At 46.2% G+C, this 20,175-nt stretch overlaps 2 protein-coding genes across 2 annotated transcripts in view; one reads left to right on the forward strand and one right to left on the reverse strand.

Moving 5' to 3' along the window:
- Positions 1–964: 964 nt before the first annotated feature.
- NDUFC1 (NADH:ubiquinone oxidoreductase subunit C1) lies at positions 965–3,002 on the reverse strand. Its single transcript, XM_054172752.1, has 3 exons — positions 2,931–3,002; positions 2,029–2,132; positions 965–1,068 (listed from the first exon to the last, which is right to left on the reverse strand). The coding sequence occupies exons 1-3, from the start codon at positions 2,992–2,994 to the stop codon at positions 985–987; spliced, it is 252 nt and encodes an 83-aa protein (XP_054028727.1). The 5' UTR covers positions 2,995–3,002; the 3' UTR covers positions 965–984.
- Positions 3,003–3,625: 623 nt separating this feature from the next.
- NAA15 (N-alpha-acetyltransferase 15, NatA auxiliary subunit) overlaps positions 3,626–20,175 on the forward strand; it is a 40,991-nt gene continuing 24,441 nt past the window's right edge. The window contains exons 1-4 of the mRNA XM_054172711.1: positions 3,626–3,983; positions 17,787–17,871; positions 19,208–19,312; positions 20,016–20,173. Coding sequence (XP_054028686.1) covers positions 3,930–3,983; positions 17,787–17,871; positions 19,208–19,312; positions 20,016–20,173 — 402 coding nt within the window. The 5' untranslated portion in view covers positions 3,626–3,929. The remainder of the gene's footprint in view (positions 3,984–17,786; positions 17,872–19,207; positions 19,313–20,015; positions 20,174–20,175) is intronic.

The following is a 20,175-nucleotide window of genomic DNA, read 5'->3' on the forward strand; positions in this document are numbered from 1 at the left end:
TTGTGTAAGCAACTCTTTCATGTGGTACATTAACTGCTCTGGAGCCATAATGCACAGGAAGTTTTTTAGCTGGCAGAAAAGGGTATTAACCACATACACTTTTGGCCTGCAATGAAAGGCTGCAGGTATCAATCTATGTGCAACACAAGGGTGAAACAGAGATGTGTTTCAAGATGTTGACTTGCTGGAAGGTGTCCAGAGAAGGACAACAAAGCTGGGGAGGGGTCTGGAGCACAGCCCTATGAGGAAAGGCTGAGGGACCTGGGGTTGCTTAGCCTGGAGAAGAGGAGGCTCAGAGGTGACCTTATTGCTCTCTACAACTACCTGAGGGGAGGTTGTAGCCAGGTGGGGGTTGGTCTCTTCACCCAGGCAAGCAGCACCAGAACAAGAGGACACAGTCTCAAGCTGTGCCAGGGGGGGTTTAGGCTGGATGTTAGGAGGAAGTTCTTCACAGAAAGAGATTTGCCATTGGAATGTGCTGCCCAGGGAGGTGGTGGAGTCTCCATCATTGGAGGTGTTGAAGAGGAGACTGGACGAGGCACTTGGTGCCATGGTTAGTTGATTAGATGGTGTTGGGTGATAGGTTGGACTCAACGATCCCGAAGGTCTTTTCCAACCTGGTTAATTCTATTCTATTCTAACAAAGAGGCAAAAATAGCCTATTTTAGTGACCTTGCTCTCATTGCTGCTGAAACACTTGTGTGGTATTGTCTTTGCAATCTAAATTCATTAGGGATGTGTAATTTCCTCCGAGTTTGCACACCCCATACAGAAATCTGGCAGCAAATATGCACCCAAATTAACATATCAGTATCAGTCAACTTCTCTCTTTAAAACTAGGAATAAGTTAGAAGAACACCAAAAGTCAAGATGTAAAGTATTAAGGAAAATAAGGGATGGAGAAGAAAAGTCTGTCCTGTATCTTGACTGCTTAAGAGAAGTCAAAGACCTGCAGTTGCAAAAGCATCTGTATGTACATACTTACTATGAGCAATCTGTACACTTATGATGTCTCTCTGCTTTTCTTCTTTCATATTCCCTTACATCGTCCTCATGCTGCTTGAAAAGCTGTAAAGAGCAGTACCATACAGTTACACAATGCACAGCTGGAACCAGAGAACAAAAAGGATTTGTATGGAATATAAAATCCCTCTTACCAGAATGCAAACCAATCTGTAACTGGGACAATACAGAGTCAACTATCTAGAGATGAGCAATTGTCCAGTGAGGATTTTTTTCCCCCCACACACCTTTCTTAAACATTTTCTGCTGTCTGATTGAGGGGGAGAGATTTCTACTAACAGTCAACCCACCTCCCAAAACAGGGAAAAACCCAAAGAGAATCCACTCCACCCTGAAACGTGTTGTGATCATGACAGTGCTGCTTAACCCTCACACCCTCATGAGAGCTACTGCTCCCTTCTTTATAAACATTGACTCTTTTATGCTCTCCAAAACAGAGAGCAACTTATAGTTGCATTTTATTTAGGGAAAAAATGGGGTCTTCATCAATTGACTACAGATGAAAAGTAAACACAACATCTAGGCACATGCTCATGTCTCTCTTGTTTTTTTAGATTGGCCCAGGGAGGTGGTGGAGTCACCATCATTGGAGGTGTTTAAGAAAAGACTGGATGAGGCATTTGGTGCCATGTTGATTAGATGGTGTTGGGTGATAGGTTGAACTCGATGATCTCAAAGGTCTTTTCCAACCTGCTTAATTCTATTGTATGTAAGATCCATTGGGGAAAATAGGGTTAAAACCTTACACCAACAGGCTTAAATTAATTCTTCTATTGTGGCTGTTTTAAGTTTGCATCAGAGAGAAGCTTGAGAAGTTGTTAATTTCTGTGAAATAAGGTGTTCATTTTCATGAATGAAATGCACAACAGAGACTTGGGAGAACATAACTCATCAGCATATCATGCTTCAATCTTGACGTCCACCACTCCAATCAACTAAGCAGGTTGCAACCACGGCATGGTCTGGGAAGAGTTAAGTACAACAAAACCAAGTGAAAACACTTACAAAAGCCCACAGGGCAGCGCTGGTGCCAAAAGCCAAGGCTACTCCAAACCAGTTTGGTTGGTCATAATTACGTCTTTTTGCGACAAATGCAGAACGAGTAAAAGCTAAAAGGGGAAGAGATTACAAACGTGTTATGGGTTTCCAGATTTTGAATACCAAGTCAATTACCGACAATCGGGAGGGTAGAGGGGGGAACAACCAAACCACAACAAGAAAACCAACGAACAAATCCAATTATCATATATAAATGGAACCTGCAACATTGCAGCTCTCCCATTTGTAAACGTACTGCAGCACCTTATTGATTCTATGCACTCCCTGAGCTGAGAGAGAAGGGAGGGGATGGAGTCCGCAGTCCCAAGCAGTGCCTTTAGCCCTCTTTTCTTTATCCACAAACACCAGATCCTGCCGCATTTTCTGGTGCTGCTGCTTCACTTTCCCCTTCAGAAAGCTACCTCCAAGCTTTCCCCACCTGCCCGCAACCGCCCCAGAGCACAGGCTCTGCGAGAAGGGACAGCACCACAGCCGTGGCGAGGCCCGGCGGGACCTCTCACCGGCCTGCGAGCAGCACCAAGCTAATACGGTAAAAACCCTAGTAACGTATGACTACTGGTAAGGATTTAAAAAGATGAAGAGGTAAACTGTTACTACAGCTTGCTTTAATTCCAGCCATGAAGCGAAGCGTTCTCCAGCGAAGGGGGACGACGTCAGCAGCCCCTCAAGCCGCCAGGCTCCCACAGCGCCCGGGTCAGCGCACAGGCCCCGAAGCACTGTCCCGACCCGCTAACGCACAGCGCCCTTGGGGCAGAAGAACATCGCACTCCCAGTCGTCCGGAAGGAGCTCTCCACCATCCCAGTGACGGCAAACTTGGCCCCGCGCTGCCCACACCATCGCCACTCACCGAGACTCGGTGCTGCTGCCACCAGCCGCAACCTTCTCGCAACCCCTAGCACCGCCGCCGCCATCTTGTCGGCCCGGCCCGGCTCCGCCCACGGAGAAGGGGCCGCCCTCCGCCCCGCCCCTCCGCGGGGCGCCGCGAGCGGACGCGCTGTCCTGCACGAGGTCGGCTGCCGGCTGAGCTCACGCTCCCGGTTTGCGCCCTCCCTTTGCTCGTTCGCTGGGGGTACAGTGCCGCGCCGCCCGCCCCGCCGGCAGTCTGACAGAGTTGCCCATGCTCTCCGTGCCTGGAAATGGCTCTGCCAGGCTGGGCGGGTACTGCGAGCGTGGGTAGAGCGTCGACCGACACCCGCCCTCTTCGTTAAGCCACCCCACCTGAAGAAGGCGCTGTGCTCCTTGGGGCTGATCAGTGACCGCCTAGTGCGGGCGACAGACTGCAGTACAATTAGTGGGCTACGGGCCGTGCCTCTTTTGTGGGGAGCGCCGCACCGCCCCGAGGTCTGGCCCGCCCTCTCCCAGCCCGACCCGACTCGACCCGACCCAGCCTAGCGCAGCCTAACCCAGCGCACCTTAGCGGGGGAAGGGGGTGAGGGCGGGCTCGACGCCGGCGCGGGGTCGCAGCGCATGCGCGCAGGCCACGGTGACCCGGCTGGGGAAGCTGCTCTGCGGTGGCCATTTTGGAGGCACCTCTCTCCGGCCTGCTCAGTTACCACGTGAGCCGCCGCCCGGGGCTCGGCGCGGCGCGGCGCGGGGCAGCCCGGCGCGCAGACGGCGGCCGGGAGGGGCCGGGCCCGCGGCCGGCAAGAGCGCGGTGGTTTGAGAAGAGGGCGGGCGGGGGGTGGGGTGGGGAGGCGGCGGTAGTAGCCAGACTTCGGTGGGGAGGCTCCCGGCAACAGCGACCGAGCGGCGGGGACGGGACGCAGCCCGCTCGCACACCCACCCCCCTCCCCGGAGCCCCTCAGCGGCGCCGGAGCCAGCGGCGGGAGCGGGAGTGGCGGGGAGGATGCCGTCGGTGAGCTTGCCGCCCAAGGAGAACGCGCTCTTCAAGCGCATCCTGGTGAGTGGCGGGAGGCCCGGGCTCGGCCGTGGCGGGCCGTGGAGCGCGGGGTGGGGGGGATGCGGCGGCGGCGGCCCCTGCCCCAGCTCATTCCCCAAGCTACAGCGGAGCGGAGACCCGGCACCGCCCCACGGGCCCGGCGCCATCGCCCCGGCCCTTGCGGCGCCCTGGCCGCCTGCTCCTTCCTGCCGGGGCAAGGCCGTGCCGAGGGGCGTCTGTCACCCGCGCCCTGTCCCGCCCGGGCGCGGCCTTCGCCGGGGCCGAGGAGCGCCGGAGGTAGCTGTGTTTCTCTGCTCGCACACCCGAGCGGAGCCGTGCGCGGATCCAAAGGGCTGCCCCGTTCACCAGCGCTGGCCGCGGCGAGGCACTTCGGCGGTTCCTCGAAAATACCACCGTGGCCGTTTCATTCATCGGCTTGCTGCCTGGAGCTGCTCTGCTGAACCCTTCCTCCTCTGCCTTTTCTTGTTTCGCTTTGTATAACGCCGATTTTTGCTGTAGATAGTAACCAGATTTGTCGGCCGGTGGGGATGATGGCTTTCAGAGCGAGGCAGGGGAGAAGCATGAAGGTTCTGAAGTCTACCCGAGGTGTAATTTAGAGCTAACTCTTGTTAAAGTTTGACAATCGATTTTTCAGGGCGGCAACCAGTGTGTGGATGAAAGAAACTGTAACAGAATTTAGGCGGCAGGCTTGGGTTTTAGAATGAGGCTAAGATCATGTGCAGTTCAGATGCCACCGAAGTGTGCACGATTCAGTTACATCGTGAGGAGCTTCTTTCAGCTCTGGTGCGGTGCTGCAGGAGCCTTGTTTCTAAGGACTTGGGGTGAATTGAAAACAACAGAATTATGTTAGTGAGCAACTTCAGTGTCTCTATTTAGAATGTTTTTGTTACCTGGGTCAAGCACTGTGTTGTTTCCTCTCAAAAAGTCAAATTTTACCTAAAAATCTTGTCTTCTTTCAAAGAGACTTAGACTATTATTTTGGATCACAGAATCGCCAAGGTTGGAAGAGACCTCAAAGATCATCAAGTCCAACCTGTCACCACAGATCTCATGGCTAAACCATGGCACCAAATGCCACGTCCAACCCCCTCTTGAACACCTCCAGGGATGGTGACTCCACCACCTCCCTGGGCAGCCCATTCCAATGGCTAACGACTCTCCCTGGGAAGAACTTTCTTCTCACCTCCAGCCTAAACTTCCTCTGTCCTCTCGGAGTAACAATACACATCTCTAAATTTCTGCCACTGAAGTGGGGGGAATGTGTGTAATCTTCTGTCACTTGGCAAAACATAGAGTGAAAATGAAATAATCCATCAATCTGCAATCCATATGTACACACAGCTCATTATGAGACATGCAGCTTCAGTTAAAAAGTAGCCACAATGAACTGCAAAGTTTGTTTCCACTTCAAAAGATTCACTCCTGCTTGGCAGATGGTGTGGCCGTGTACTGAGTGTGTCATTTTGATGTGGCCTCGTACTGTGTGTGTCACTTTTGATGTTAGGAGGTTGGAAGTGAGCCTTGTTGCTCACTCACCCACCTTCCTTTGCACTGAGGCTGGCTTGTGGGGTTATAGGACAAACTGAATCCTGGAGCCTGTCTGTGTTGAAACTGACTGGCTTGGGAGTTTTTTGGTTTGTGTTTTGGGCTTTTTTGTTTGCTTGTTTTCTGGGCGTTTGTGTGGATGGCAGGGAGAAGGGAGCAATGAGAATTTCCTCGGGGAAAATGCTGGCTCAGCACGTGTGAGTTGGGTAAAGCTTTGCAGTGTGGTTCAGGTCAGAAGAGAGAAAGGTGTGCTTCAGCTCCAGCAGATCTCTATAGACTGAAACCATTTTCATTTTGCCCTTTTGAAAAACTGAAAATCTCCAATGAAGATACAAGAGTTTCAGGTACTGGATAGGCAGAAGTTGTTCTGGCACTTTGATGTTTGCCTGTATTTTGCAGGGAGGAGCCTGTGGTGTGTGTAGTCCAGTATTAAGATTGTCCTCCGTTGAGGTACCTTTGTAATGTGTGGTGACTAGAAGAGGCTTAAAGCTGGGTTTCATCACACTGAAGATTTGTCTAATGAACTACTGGTCTGCCCTGTTACAGATAATGACCCCACTTTGTGAAGTTTTGATCATGTTTGACTTGAATTAGTGAGGCATCTTTCAGGAAGTCCCATTTAGTAGTGGAAGTCCAAAGAAACATTCCTTCCTTCTGTGCCTTTACCTCTGTCTTCCTGCAGCCTCTTCTCAGTCTGCACCTTCTTTTCAGGAGGCTTCATTTTGCCTTACTCACTGCTGCCTGGTCCTTTGGCCCACGGGTGGCTGAACAGCAGCAAGAGGAGCTTGAGTCTGCCTGGGCAGCTGGCTCTCCAGAGGGGCCTCTGAGCCCTGGGCCAGCTGACAAGGTGGTCTGATTGTCTGGCCCCAGCTCTGCACATGCTGTCTTCCTGGCCTAGGCAAACCACAGAGCTGTTCTGTTGAGCATGTCTGGATGAGATTTTTTTTCAGCAGATGCTTTGGGAACTAGCCCAAGTAGTACTGAAAGGATGCATTACCCATCATAGAGATAATTACTGGTACACAGGCTGTTTACAGAAATACAGTATCATGCATACTCTAATTTTCATGGAGGTAGATAAACACAAGAGTTAAGCAGGTAACAGCCTTACATTTTTGTAAGTAAAGCATAAAATGAAAAAAAGCAAACCAGGTTTTGTGTGTAATTTCCTGAGGCCTCATTTCTTTGCGGGTCTTTTAAGAAGCATGCCTGTAGCACGAACGTTAAATGTAAAGGCTTATACCAAGCTGCCCAGCTGTCCATAGGGAAGGGCAGTAATGAGCTTTCAGAGTTTGAGGGGGTTCTGTTTGTTTCACAGTAAATGTCTTACAGGGTCAGTAAATGTCTTTTTGCATATGGCCTTGCTTGCAAGGCAGCATTTCCACTTAACTGACACATTCTGAGCTGAGAAGCGTGTGCACTTTGCCTTTGCGTGTTGCAACACACTAACTGGACTAACCTCTTCTAGTCACTTTACAGGTATGTGGTGGTTCTAATAGAAACATTTTTCCATTTGAAAGGCATTTCACAGTTTAGTGTTCTTGTAGTACAAAGGCAAAGGCACCTGTGTAATTAGTTTGGCTAGAAACCCACCCACAGGATTATTGATCACTGTTCTGCTTGAACTTGCACTTCCATTAAAACCAAAGTTTCTAGCTTACATTGTTCATAGAGTTTGAACTGTTTGCTGTCCATGCTGCAGGTAGCTACTGCTGTTCTTCTGCTCAAAGGTTCTGTGGAATTTAGGATCTTTGCAATTTTTCCTTTTGTAATTGAGCCTGTGTCGTTCTTTTGGACACAGATAATCTCTAGGCAGTCCAGACAGTACTTGCAAAGAATTCAGATGGAGGGAGAGGAAAGGATGTAACAGCAAAGGTAGGAGTTGAGGGCATGGAGGAGTTGGCTTTTTGGTACCCAGAATATTGGATGCACTATGAAGTAGTGGAAAAAGCAGTTAACTCTGTATCTTTTTTCCCACCCTCTTACAGTACCAAGTATGAAACTAGTAATTGTAGGAAGTAGGATTGATTGATTTGTATTTATTTGTAGTTAAATATAACTGATGAATGTTCCTGGCATTTTACCAAATTATTCAGCCACTCTTGTCTGGTCAAGTGCAATTCATCACATGTGGTCAGTTTCATTTCACACATCCCAATGACAATATTCCATGAACTTTTGCTTGGATCTGCAAGTTAAATGTGTTTGAAAATACAGCGAAGAAATATTAAACCTAAAGCTATTGGAGGTGCCATGTGGAAGAGATTTTAAGTTCCTGTAAGGAGCAGAGGATAAAGCTCTTGGAGTGATGATGTTCTGGCAGAATAACATGGTGCAGATGCTTCTCACCAGAATCAGTGGGCTCAGCCTCTAGCTGAATACGTTTTGAGCAGGGAGAAAGAAGTCCCAGGTATTTCAGAAGTGAAACATGGTTGTGTTTTATGGTGCCAACAAGCAATCCAAGTGAGGAACTAAGTGTGTTCAGGCCTTGTTTAAACAGTTTTACTGGTTTATAACTCTAGTCACATACTAAGTGGCACACTGAGTAAGCAAGATGCCATGCTGGTCTGGGCTTGTGCGTAATGCATTGTGTGCGGATCAGAGTTTCTGTTTGGTTGGGACTGGTGATAATCTGTGGTCTTCATGATGTCTGGAGAGCCATGCATCTTTCAGCTCTATCTCTTACCTTATATGGTAGGCATGGCCAGAACCTGTGTGCTCTGTTGGGGCATTACACTATCCAAGGTGCCTGCTGCAAGAAAAGGGGGTTTGAATCTCACCTTTGGTCATTTCTACTGTAACAATGCTGTGCTTGAGGGTGTCTGTCTTTGAGCTGGTCTATATCCTTTCCACAATAGCTTTGACAAGTGTTCTACTAAAAGATAGTGGAACTTCCTGATGATAAAAAGCCTATTGAACAGTCTCTCTTCAGTGCCTCTGCTGTGAATATGCCAAGTCCCTCCTGTTGGGCCATCTTCCTGTTTCTTCATTCCAGAATCTGCTCCCTGTCCCTCCACCTCCAAACTAGACAGACCTGTGCTGCACCTTCACTAATAATTTCAGCAGCACTAGTCCTTGTAAAATAATCTTCTGTCTCACAGAAGGTCAGGTGCCGACTTTAAGGTTGCTGAGGTGGCAGACTTGTAACTCTTCTAAGTTATCTTGATGCAAGATTAAAGCTGATTTCCAAAAGCTCTTTTTTTATCAGTAGCTAAAAAAAATGAGCACATTTTGTATGCAATCACTGTTTTGTTTGCATGACTGTGCAGTCATCAAGTGTGCTCACCACTGGTGTTTCATCACTTTGTCTCATCTGAAATGTGCAATTGCCAACAAGGCTTTCCCAGCACCTTGGCTGTTAAGGTGGGAGTTGCTTGGTTTTCCTTTGCCAAAAGGAATACCCCACTTGGCTTTGCCAAAAGCGGCAGGAAAAATTATGTCTTGGTTGAAACATTGCAGTGGAAGTAAACAACAGACCTGCTGCTTTAAGCAGAGTTACTCTTCTTGGTTTTCCCCAGATATATTTCTCAAACTTCCTATAGAAATTAATTACTGTTTGAGACTCTAGGATACCATTAAGGAATCACTTGAGCAATGCTACTGCTACTAAAGCCTGTTCACCAAATTAGGCCATTTGTTGTCACTGGGGCTGTCAGAAGGTGTAGAAGAAGGAATCCCTGCTGCAAATTTCTGAGGAGCACAGTGATTTTGTTCCTTAGCTGTTTCACTTAGGAAAACAAAAGAGAAACACATCCAAATCACTTCATGGTTGTAAGATCATAAGCAGTTTCATGTTGCTGTGGTTATAGATACTCTTAGCTGGACCCAGAATGGGTTTTGTAATGACCTGAAACTAATCTTACCTGGGACAATGGATTTAATCCATTTTATGTGGTACTACCTTTTATTACCCTGTGCTACCCTCTAGAATTTGATCAAGTTGTGTTTGTTCCTGTTTCTCTTAATGATTTGTTTTCTGATTGGACTTTCTGGGCATTTCAAGTTTACATCTCTTGTCCAGTGTAGTGCTGTGTCATTGCAACAAGAGGTGCTGAGGAGTTAGAACTTGTCTTATTTTGCTGATAGAGGATTTGGAGAAAATGAATTCATTGCTGCCCTTAAAACTGAGGTCAGTGCAACTCATTCCAAGGCTTTCTGTTTGCTTCCATGATACAACACAATCAGGGCAGCAAACCTTGTAATGTTGAGGAACAGCCTTTCTTACCTTACCTGCCACATTTAACTATTTCACAATGGCTCAGTGCTGTAAGACAACATCTCACATACCTCACAGCTAAGGGTGAGGAGTACTCTGGACATAATACGTGGGTAGAAATTGGCAGCAGCTTCACCACCCCAATTGTGGAGGCCTTTTAGGCCACTTTTCATGCCCATGCCTTGTAATTTGAATTGATTTGCTTAGTTGTTTTAGATGGTCATTAAAAAAGGAGTGTATGCTACACATGCATACTGCATCTTCTGTGAGGTTCAGTCAGTTTCGTGCTGAATTCAGAGGTGAAGCCTGGACATAGGGGTAGTGGACAGAAGTCAGCTGATCTTAGCTGACATGAACAAATTCGTGGTAATTCTCCCCAAGAAGGAGAAAGTAAGCAAATAAAGCCCAACAGAATTCATGTTGAATGATGGATTTCTCAGCAAGTCTTGCTTCAGTGAGCAAAGCTTTCTAGTTTAGCTCAAGAGCTGTAACTACTTGTCAGCAGCTCTTTCCTCACAGATTTTGTCAAATACAGGAACAAGGCCATTCAAAAGCATAGGCATAGCATTGATTTTTTTTCCCCTGCTTCAGTGTTAAATGAAAAGGTATATATTTACTATCTTCTTCTTCAGTTCAGTTTGCATTTGCCCCATTTCTCTGGTTATCTTCTGCCACCTCCAAGGTGAGGAGAAAGTTCTTCACAGAGAGAGTTGTTGGCCATTGGATTGGGCTGCCCAGGGAGGTGGTTGAGTCACCGTCCCTGGAGGTGTTCAAGAGGGGTTTGGATGTGGCACTTGGTGCCATGGTTTAGTAGTCATGAGGTCTGTGGTGACAGGTTGGACTTGATGATCTTTGAGGTCTTTTCCAACCTTATTGACTCTATGATTCTAAGCAATGCTCATTAGGAGTGTAGTGGTCACTTCCTAAAAGTAAGGCGAGCTGTGCAGGAGGAGGATTTCTTAGTCACTTCAATTAGACAGTTGCTGGAGCTGCCTCTAATTCAGACCAGATCTGTTCATTGACACTGCAGAGCAGTGGAAGACGATGGATGGTTTAGATTTGACAGCAAAAAACAATAGTGCAAGTTTGCCCCAGAGTTTTTCAGCATTAACATCTGCAAGGGTTGGGGGGGTGTGTGTGAGGTGTGTGTGGGGTGTGTGTTTCAGTCCTGGGGTTCATAGATCTTGCATTTGTCGTGCAACTGAATCAGAGTGGTGTGGTAGCTTTTGCCTAGAGCTGTTTGATATGGTTAGTGCTCAGAAGACCCACTAATGCTTGGTGAGTAGTTGCTCCTAATGCGTCCAGCTTTCAGAATCTTCTTTACTACATTTAGCTTGAATTAGCGCACCTTAGTGACTTGACCTGATCTAGTCGAGCTGTGGAGACAGTATCTGTGCTGGGAAACAGCCTTGAGCTGCCCAGTGCCTGGTCTTGGTATCTTTTCAGTTGATGCATCTGGACAGGCTGGAAGAAAGAGATAGCATCGGAGTGGCAGCCGTGCATGTCATGCATTGTAAGTGCACACCTTAGCCCACACCAGGCCAGCGATGCTGACACCTGCTGAAGGTCTGACAGTGCTCCAGCTGCCACCATCATGCCACGAGGGTACATGACCGTGGCTGCTACTGGGAGAACCTGCAGCTCCCTGAGGAGCACCTTGCTGTAGCTGATTTGTCCACCTTGGTTTCACTCAAGCCTCAGAAACCCTTAGGGAAGAGGATAGCCTTGTCGAATCCCTGAATTGTTGTGGCAGAGCAGCACAGTTTCCATTGTGCTTTCTCTTGGGGACTTTCAGATGCAAATACAAAATCTACCTGTGCCCCATGTGTAGATCAGTTGTCCTGTTTGCTAACTCTTGTATGTGATGGGGAATAGTCTGCACTATATTGCCTCTTACTGATAATGCAGGCTGTGTCACCTCCTGAGGATGAGGCTGAGTACAGTGGACTAGGGATGAGAAGTTCAATTTTTGTCTGCCTTGCCTTTTGGGGCTTTGGTACTCATTCAGTTGTGCTACTGCAAAATGGTTTTAAAACACCCTTGAATCATCTGGATTAGACATAGGCATCTTCTCAAGTGCCCCTGCTAGAAAGGCAGGTTTCAGCTTTCTGTGTGGTGACCTAGGTGATGCTTTGCTTGAGTCCTGCCTGGTGGCACTGTAGGATCACTGGTAAGCCCCATGCTAACTCCTGGCGTTGTACTGAGGTAGAGCTGTTGTTAACTATTGATGTTCACGAGCACACAGGACACTTTTAATCTGTGGTGTAGTGATTATAAAATGTCTTCCAAATGGCAAATTTGAGTGGGGATGGCTGTTAAATTATTCAGTTATTAAATGCTTGAAGGACTTGAAGACTGCTTTGTGATAGAGGATTTGCACTTTTGGAGCTGAATGTGTGTCAAACATTTCACATGTAACAGCAAAATCTGCTCTGCCATGTGCTGCGCATTTGATGCTGAGATACAGGCCTGCACATCAGAATGTTGCACTTGACTATTATCCACGCTTTGTAGTTGGAAACATAAGTTCTTTGGCTATTAAAATGCCTGTTTGGAGAGGGAAGGAATATGTCAGAGGTGCTGACGTAAGTAAATGTCAGCAAATGTGCTGCCTGCTTCTGGGGCAGCAAACAATTAGAGAGACTGCTTCTGTGCCTTTCAAACTTGGCAGCTGTAAAATTCCTAAAAGGCACTTGTGAAAATGTGTTTGCTTATACAGTGTGTAAGGAAAACAGTGCTGAAGTAAGTTTGGATAGAAGTAATCTCTGTGCTGCTGTCAGCAGTCCTCAGGAGTGCACCTTTAATCATGGCCCTTGTACATAACCTTATGGGTAACTGGAGCAGTTGCTTAAGAATCTCAGTCTTAGCTGCTAGTGGTAGGTTTGGTAACCAGCAAGTAGGTGCACTAAAGAGGGAAGGTTCAAAACTGGAAAACTGTGGCAAGGAAGGAGCATACTCCCTCTAGCAGTTACCTCTCTAGATGAAGGCGAGCTGTAAGTAGTGAAGTTTTTTCACTGTTCTTTATGGCAGCCTTCAAGGAGGAAGTGCAGGGGGATTCATCTACACTTGGCATGCTGAGCCGTGTGTATGTGTAAGACATCTGCTGGCCAAAGGCTGATTCTGCACAGATGCCCCAACACTGTTCAGGGATCCAAATGCCAGAACATGAGCCCTTCTTACACCTCACTTGAGGTTTTGGAGAATATAGGCTAGCTCTGTTCCTTACAAGTTCACTGTGAGTCTCTCTCTATTAATCATCATGCATTCAAATTAATTGAGTAAATACTGAGGGGAGGGAGGTGAGCAGTGCAAATGTAAATTCTCTCCCATCTGCTGTAGTCTTGCATGATTTTGAAGGAGTTACACTCTGTCTCATCTTAGGAATTCTTTGTAGAATTAGTTATTTGCTGTAATATTTAAATATTAAAGCAGGTGCTATTTCTTTGCTGTAAATACAGAAAATGAGCTAAAGCATGTAAAGAGAATCTCGGTGTGTTTGGAGTAGGCTGCAGTGCTGGCCACAGGCATCTAGAGAAAAGCTTGGCAGGTAGCTTAAGATATTTGGTACCTCATTAAAGGAAAAGCTTTGAAGGGCAGCTAATGTGTGTAGAGATTCAGTGTTGATGGAGAGGCAGATTCTTCTCTTCTAAAGCATTAGCCTTAACCTTCCCTTTTTTAGAAGTTTACCTTTTATGTTTTCTCATTGCATGATGTCCCAAGCCATAGCTGGAGCACTTACCTGTCAAGCATCACAAGCAGGCTCTGACTGCTGGCTTTGGAAATGCATATGTGCAGGAGTTCAGCTTAGAAGAGGCAACTGTGCCTCTTTTAGTGGTCTCTGGAACAGACAAACACATTGCTTCTGCAGAGCAGCTGTCCCAGAATGGGTCTTGGAGGTCTGGGAATGACTACTACAAGCTATTCATCTGGGAGGAAACACTACCCAGGTGAAAAATCATTTCTGCTTCCACCAAGCCTGAATCTTTATGTCCCAAGAATACTTCAAGTTACCATTCCTGCTTCTGTAATTATAATTTATTACTTTTTTTTCTCCTCTTACTCAGAAACTAGTGACTCCCTTAAGGTTTTTTTCTCCCAGGCTGTGTATTACTCAGGCTCATCTTTCCTTGTATTAGTCTTTTTGTTCTTCTTTTCCTCTTTCCAATATTTACTGTCTCCTTTTTCTGAAAAGATCTTCCTGTTGATTGAAGCCCCAGATTCACCAAGGTTTATACCAGCCATGTTGGCATATGCTGCAGTCCTGACTTCCTTCTCTCTCATTCACACCTTTATTTAAGCTTCTTAGTCCGCAGCCTCTTTGGAGAAGGAGATAAGTATATGCAAGGCTTCAAGCAGTGGGATCTCAGTCATGCTGTTGGACTCAGTGATGGAACAATCTCCTCTTTTCTGAACAAAGATGAACCATGACCTTGATTTTGTTTGTTTCCTTTCTTCCACTGTCAAAACATACAGTGTATACACAGAACACACAGAGAATAACCACATAAAGCTACACAATCTGAAATGCTTCCATTAACAGAATGAAATAAGCTCCAAGTCTTAACCTGGAAGGCTGAAGAAATTGTATAGAGTAAATCACTTGTCTTCATCTAGAAACACCTGAAAATGGAGACCTTTGATGCTTCACTGGGGGATATACATAGCTGTGGCTAGTTCTTCATTTGGTCATACAAGTACATAGTCAGTTCCTGGTCATATGCAGTGTCTTCTGTTGAGAGCCTTTTCCTTAGATGTAAGTGAGATAAACTCATGAAATTTTGTCTCCCTGCAGCACAAAGGTAGAATTTGCCACAGTTCTCAGTGAGTTTACACTGTTATAAAGTCCTCTGCAGCTTAAGTTTTGTATTACTCTGGTAATATTTGCACATAGACTTTTCTCAGTCTCTAGCATATATATATACACCATCCTGGGTGACTGCTGGAACTTCAAGGGCAAGGACTGGTTATTGGAGTATGTAAAGTGGAACTGTTCAGAGATAAGATTTCATGTTCACAGTCAGCAGCTGAGCAGCTGTACCTAAAGGCAAATTGCAAAACCCCAAAGTACCCCTGCTGCTTGTGACAGTGCATTAGTTACACCACAGACACGTTCTTCAGTTCCTGTGGCTGCACCCCTTTTGTGACAGGTTTTGCTGCTTTCACACCTACCTAGGTGGGAGCAATTGGTGCTGCTTTTAGGGAGGAGGCCTGGGCGGTAACTTTGATGACTGATGATTTCAGTGTTAACACAAAAAACCCCAACCAGCAAACAGGCTTGATCCTGTTGTGTTGTCACCTGTAAGCTCTCTGTCAGCTCTGACCAGTGACTCAGCCAGCTACTTGAAAGCAGGTAATGTCTAAATGGTGTAAATAATAACCAGTTATGTTCAATCATAATAATAAAGAAATAGATGCCTATACAGATTTCCTCTTACCTAACCCTTAATCTCCCTTTGCTAGGTGGTTGCCTTGCTAACTTCTGCTGTCCTTGGTGGTAGAGGGAGTTTTCTGTTGGAAGTGTTCTAAGCTCATGGCTGGACAGGGCTTTGAGCAAGCTGATGTAGTGAAAGATGTCTCTGCTCTGGGCAAAGAGATTGGACTAGATGATCTTTGAAGCTCCCTTTCAATCCAAACCACTGTTGGTACATTTCTCCAAGACCATCTTGCTTTGAATGGTCCTTCGAGTATCTTCCTCCTCCTCTGTTGTTTCCTATGATTCCCTTTCTGCAAAGGGTGGTGGCAGGATCCTTGGGGTTGTGATGCCCCTTAGTCTTCAGCCTTGCTATTTCAGCTGTATGACTTTCAGTACCTAGAAAAGAATACATCCACTTAGTGGTATACCACTTTTTCACACCTTTGAAGTTTATTGGTGTTTCCATCAGCGCTTTGGAAGAGTACACTGGACACTAAACAGCACCTCTCATGATGCAAAGCAGTGTGAAGCAGGGAGGTTGAGGTACCTATGCCATTAGCTTTTTAAAGCATTTCCATAACATTCACATGACTGATTCCTTGAGCTCCCTGCGTGATGGGAAGACCTGTTGGGTCTGCCTCTGCTAATGTGTTTTGATGAGAGTGCTTAGGGGACAAATGGCATCCATGCATGCCTAGTGAATTTGGAGCAGCACAAGGAGAGGTGGAATCCTGAACAGCAGCTTATGTAGGGCAGCTTGGAAACTGTCAACTGTACCCAGTTTTACACTCCTGTCAGCCACCCTGCCAGCAGGCCTTGTCAGCTAGAGTCAGCGAGATCCTGTTGTGAATGACATCCTAGTTACCATGGGATTTGGGTCTGTGCTCAAGCAGTGTGTGTTTCTTTAATACAAAAATCAGGGCGATGCTCTTGCGTTGAAACAGACCCTGAGAAAGCTGAAGTGCATGAATTGGTGCTTGCAACATTTCCGCTTCCTCCTTTGGCCTCTGTTCAGAGATAAGCACAGGGAGGGGATGGGCAAGTGGAATGCTGAAACTGGTTTTAAGAGCTCATGCCGTGCGCCCTCTTTGCACTGCAGTCACCTTGCCTAGTGAAGTGAGACTCAAACACAAGCAGATTGTTAGAGCTGGATTTAATAAACCTGTAGAGGAATGTTTCCATTTCCAGTGTGGCAGGGCAGGGTTAGGATAGGATAGAATAGATAAGCCGGGTTGGAAGAGACCTTCAAGATCATCATGTCCAGCCTATCATCCAACACCATCTAATCAACATGGCACCAAGCACCCCATCAAGTCTCCTCCTGAACACCTCCAACAATGGCAACTCCACCACCTCCCTGGGCAGCCCATTCCAATGGCCAATCACTCTCTCTATGAAGAATTTCTTCCTAATATCCAGCCTAAACCTCCCTTGGCTCAGCTTGAGATTGTGTCCTCTTGTTCTGGTGCTGCTTTCCTGGGAGAAGAGACCAACCCCCACCTGGCTACAACCTCCCTTCAGGTAGTTGTAGACAGCAAGAAGGTCTGCCCTGAGCCTTCTCTTCTCCAGGCTAAGCAACCCCAGCTCCCTCAGTCTCTCCTCACAGGGCTGTGCTCCAAACCCCTCACCAACTTTGTTGCCCTTCTCTGGACACATTCCAGCAACTCAACATCCTTCCTAAACTGAGGGGCCCAGCACTGGATACTGTATGGAGCAGTTGGCAAAGCTGGGGTGTCTGTGAGATCTAGGTAACGTGTGAATGTGAATTGAGTGTAAGAGGTTGCCTTCAGAGGTAGTTTAAGCCAAGTTCCAATGATTCCATTTTCCTCCCTGTTGTATGGTTGGTGGAGGTTGTCTGTCTGTGAGACAGTGGAGCCAAAGGGAGCTGGATGCTTCCCGAGATACATAAGGACATAAGGTTTGCTTTTATGTTAGAGGACAGTTGAATCTCTGTAGGCATTTTTGCTTCCTGTGGTGCCTTAATCTGAGAAACTGCTGTATGATAATGTGTCTTCAGTTTACACATGTAAATTCATCTTCCTATTAACATATGCTTTTTTTTTCTGCTGATTGAAAGGATTTCTAATCACAGGAAGCTCATTAGAAACAGAGTTTATTAAAATAGTAGAAAAATAGAATTAACAAGGTTGGAAAAGACCTCAACGATCATCAAGTCCAGCCTATCACCCAACACCTCATGACTAACTAAACCATGGCTCCAAGTGCCATGTCCAGTCCCCTCTTAAACACCTCCAGGGATGGTGACTCCACCACCTCCCTGGGTAGCACATTCTAATGGCCAGCAACTCTCTCTGTGTAGAACTTTCTCCTCACCTCCAGCCTAAACTTCCCCTGGCACAGCTTGAGACTGTGTCCTCTTATTCTGGTGCTGGTTGCCTGGGAGAAGAGACCAACCCCCACCTGGCTGCAGCCTCCCATCAGGTAGTTGTAGACAGCAATAAGGTTTGCCCTGAGCCTCCTCTTCTCTAGGCTAAACAACCCCAGCTCCCTTAGTGCACTTTCTAAAAGCCCTAGCTCGGTTTTGGTGGGGAGGGAGGGGAGGGTTTCCAGAAATGCTTTCACTCCAGATTTTTCTCACTCCAAATCTACTCTGTTCTTCTTTCACCAGAGGTGTTATGAACATAAGCAGTATAGAAATGGGCTGAAGTTCTGTAAACAGATCCTTTCTAACCCAAAGTTTGCCGAACATGGAGGTAAGTTTTCACATGGCATGTTCTCTCTTTCCTGTGTTTTAATGATTTGTGTGTTTAATATTTACAGCACTTAATTATTTTGCCCACCCTGTTAAGCAGTGGTAAGATTGTTAATCCTAAATCCTAGTCTTACCAGTAGTTGGAGCTTGGAATTCTTTCTGCTGCAGAAAGTCCCAACGTTCATTCTAGCGTGGTGCATGTTTTTAATACAGGTGTGTATTGCTTACATCACTCTTGAGGGCAAATGGTTATTTACTCATGTAGAATTGAAGGACACAGAAAAGCCTGGATATTGCTCAGCACAGTGTCTGTCAGTTCTGTGGTCTGCTACTTTTTCTAAGGAACAGTCTTAACTGTAAAACAAAGGAGTGTTTATCCCTTGCTGTACATCCAGTTGGTTCTCAATGCTGAGCTCAGAGTTCCATTCAGCTGTTCAGAAATTCTTTTTTTTTTCCCTTGCCAGCTGTGGATGGATGTGTGGAAGACTTAGCATTGTGAATAAATACTTACAGAATCATGGAATCAAAAAGGTTGGAAAAGACCTCAAAGATCAGCAAGTCCAACCTGTTACCCAACTACTAAACCATGGCACCAAGTGCCACGTCCAGTCCCTTTTTGAACACCTCCAGGGATGGTGAATCCACCACCTCCCTGGGCAGCACATTCCAATGGCTAACAGCTCTCTCTGGGAAGAACTTTCTCCTCACCTCCAGCCTAAACTTCCCCTGGCACAGCTTGAGACTGTGTCCTCTTGTTCTGGTGCTGGTTGCCTGGGAGAAGAAACCAACCCCCTCCAGGCTTCAACCTCCCTTCAGGTAGTTGTAGAGAGCAAGAAGGTCTCCCCTGAGCCTCTTCTTCTCCAGGCTTAACAATCCCAGCTCCCTCAGCCTCTCCTTACAGGGCTATGCTCAAGGCCTCTCCTCAGCCTTGTTGCCCTTCTCTGGACATGTTCAAGAGTCTTAATATCTTTCTTAAATTGAGGGGCCCAGAACTGGACACAGGACTCAAGGTATACTTCAGTAGTTGTAATGCTTCTTTAGAGTAAAAAAAAAAAGAAAAGAAAAAAGACCACAAACAACAAGACTCTCTGCAAGGTGTTTGCAGAACAGACAGTTTTAGTGCCTTCAGAATTAAACTTCCACTTCTTGGTGGAAGCAGTGCATAAAATTTGTTGTTATGCATGGTACACCTAAGTGAACAATCCGCCAGTGTATTTGTCCATGTGAAAAGATGCTGATAACCTAATCTAAATTTGCATTTATGCTATATTTAGAGTTGCCATACTAAGCTTAAAAGCCCTATGAAACTTAACCACTGTTACTGTTTTCTTTTTCAGAAACTTTGGCAATGAAAGGACTAACATTAAACTGTCTAGGAAAGAAGGAGGAAGCCTATGAACTTGTGCGTAGAGGCCTGAGAAACGACTTGAAGAGCCATGTCTGTATCCTTTTTCAAGCAGGCCTTTCCCTTATGAATGGAAAAGGTTTATTGCTACAACCATTTGATTTATAAAATAGCAACAAAATGCCCTTAAAGTGTGGCATTTAAAATTGTGTTTCCAATCCATCAACATTTCCTGGCTAAGCTATCCAGAGGACAGGTGCTTTGCAGCTCTCCTTGCAGTCACAGTTAGCTCAAATACTGTTCTGGCTTGCATTGTATGTATATTTTTACCATCAGTCTGCAATTCTAAACTTGTGATGAGCTGAACTAGGCATTTAAGGATGTGATTTGCTTTAAAAGCATGAGTAGTTGCCATTAGCTTGATAAGGACTTGTCATATACTTAGAATGCAGAAATGCAAGCACTTCACTTGTCTAATGCAAGCCCTTAATCAAAAATGTGTTTGAGTAAGCCTGATAGTCTGCTCAGAGCTCCTGTTACTTTATTTCCTCCCCCTGCACATGGGAAGTAGAGTTTACAGTATATTATAGGCACCCTGTACATACTGGCAAACAGTTTTCTGTCTTCAGTTTGCAAGCAGTTTCTTGGTACAGCTGAGGAGAAGGTGTGTAATGATGGTAATAACATTGCTGTCTGTTTATGAAACAGCTGAAGAGCTTTTTACCAGCTGCTCTGCCACTGCCACGTTGGATCTGTTTCCTCCCTTCCCAAATTCAGTAGAATCCTTAACAGTTTCCCAGGTTGGCATGTCTATGGCCTCCTTCAGAGGTCAGACAAGAAGTATGATGAAGCTATCAAATGCTATAGAAATGCACTGAAATGGGACAAAGACAATCTTCAAATCTTGAGAGATCTTTCTCTGCTACAGATTCAAATGAGAGATCTTGAAGGTTACAGGGT

This window comes from Dryobates pubescens, chromosome 24 (genome assembly GCF_014839835.1).
Source record: "Dryobates pubescens isolate bDryPub1 chromosome 24, bDryPub1.pri, whole genome shotgun sequence".
Taxonomy (NCBI): domain Eukaryota; kingdom Metazoa; phylum Chordata; class Aves; order Piciformes; family Picidae; genus Dryobates; species Dryobates pubescens.

Coding starts and splice junctions, on each gene's coding strand:
- NDUFC1 (XM_054172752.1), bottom strand. CDS start 2,994: ATGGCGGCGGCGGTGCTAGGGGTTGCGAGAAGGTTGCGGCTGGTGGCA. Junction 2,133..2,930: donor GGCAGCAGCACCGAGTCTCG/GTGAGTGGCGAT, acceptor TTCCCCTTTTAG/CTTTTACTCGTTCTGCATTT. Junction 1,069..2,028: donor GCGCTGCCCTGTGGGCTTTT/GTAAGTGTTTTC, acceptor TGCTCTTTACAG/CTTTTCAAGCAGCATGAGGA.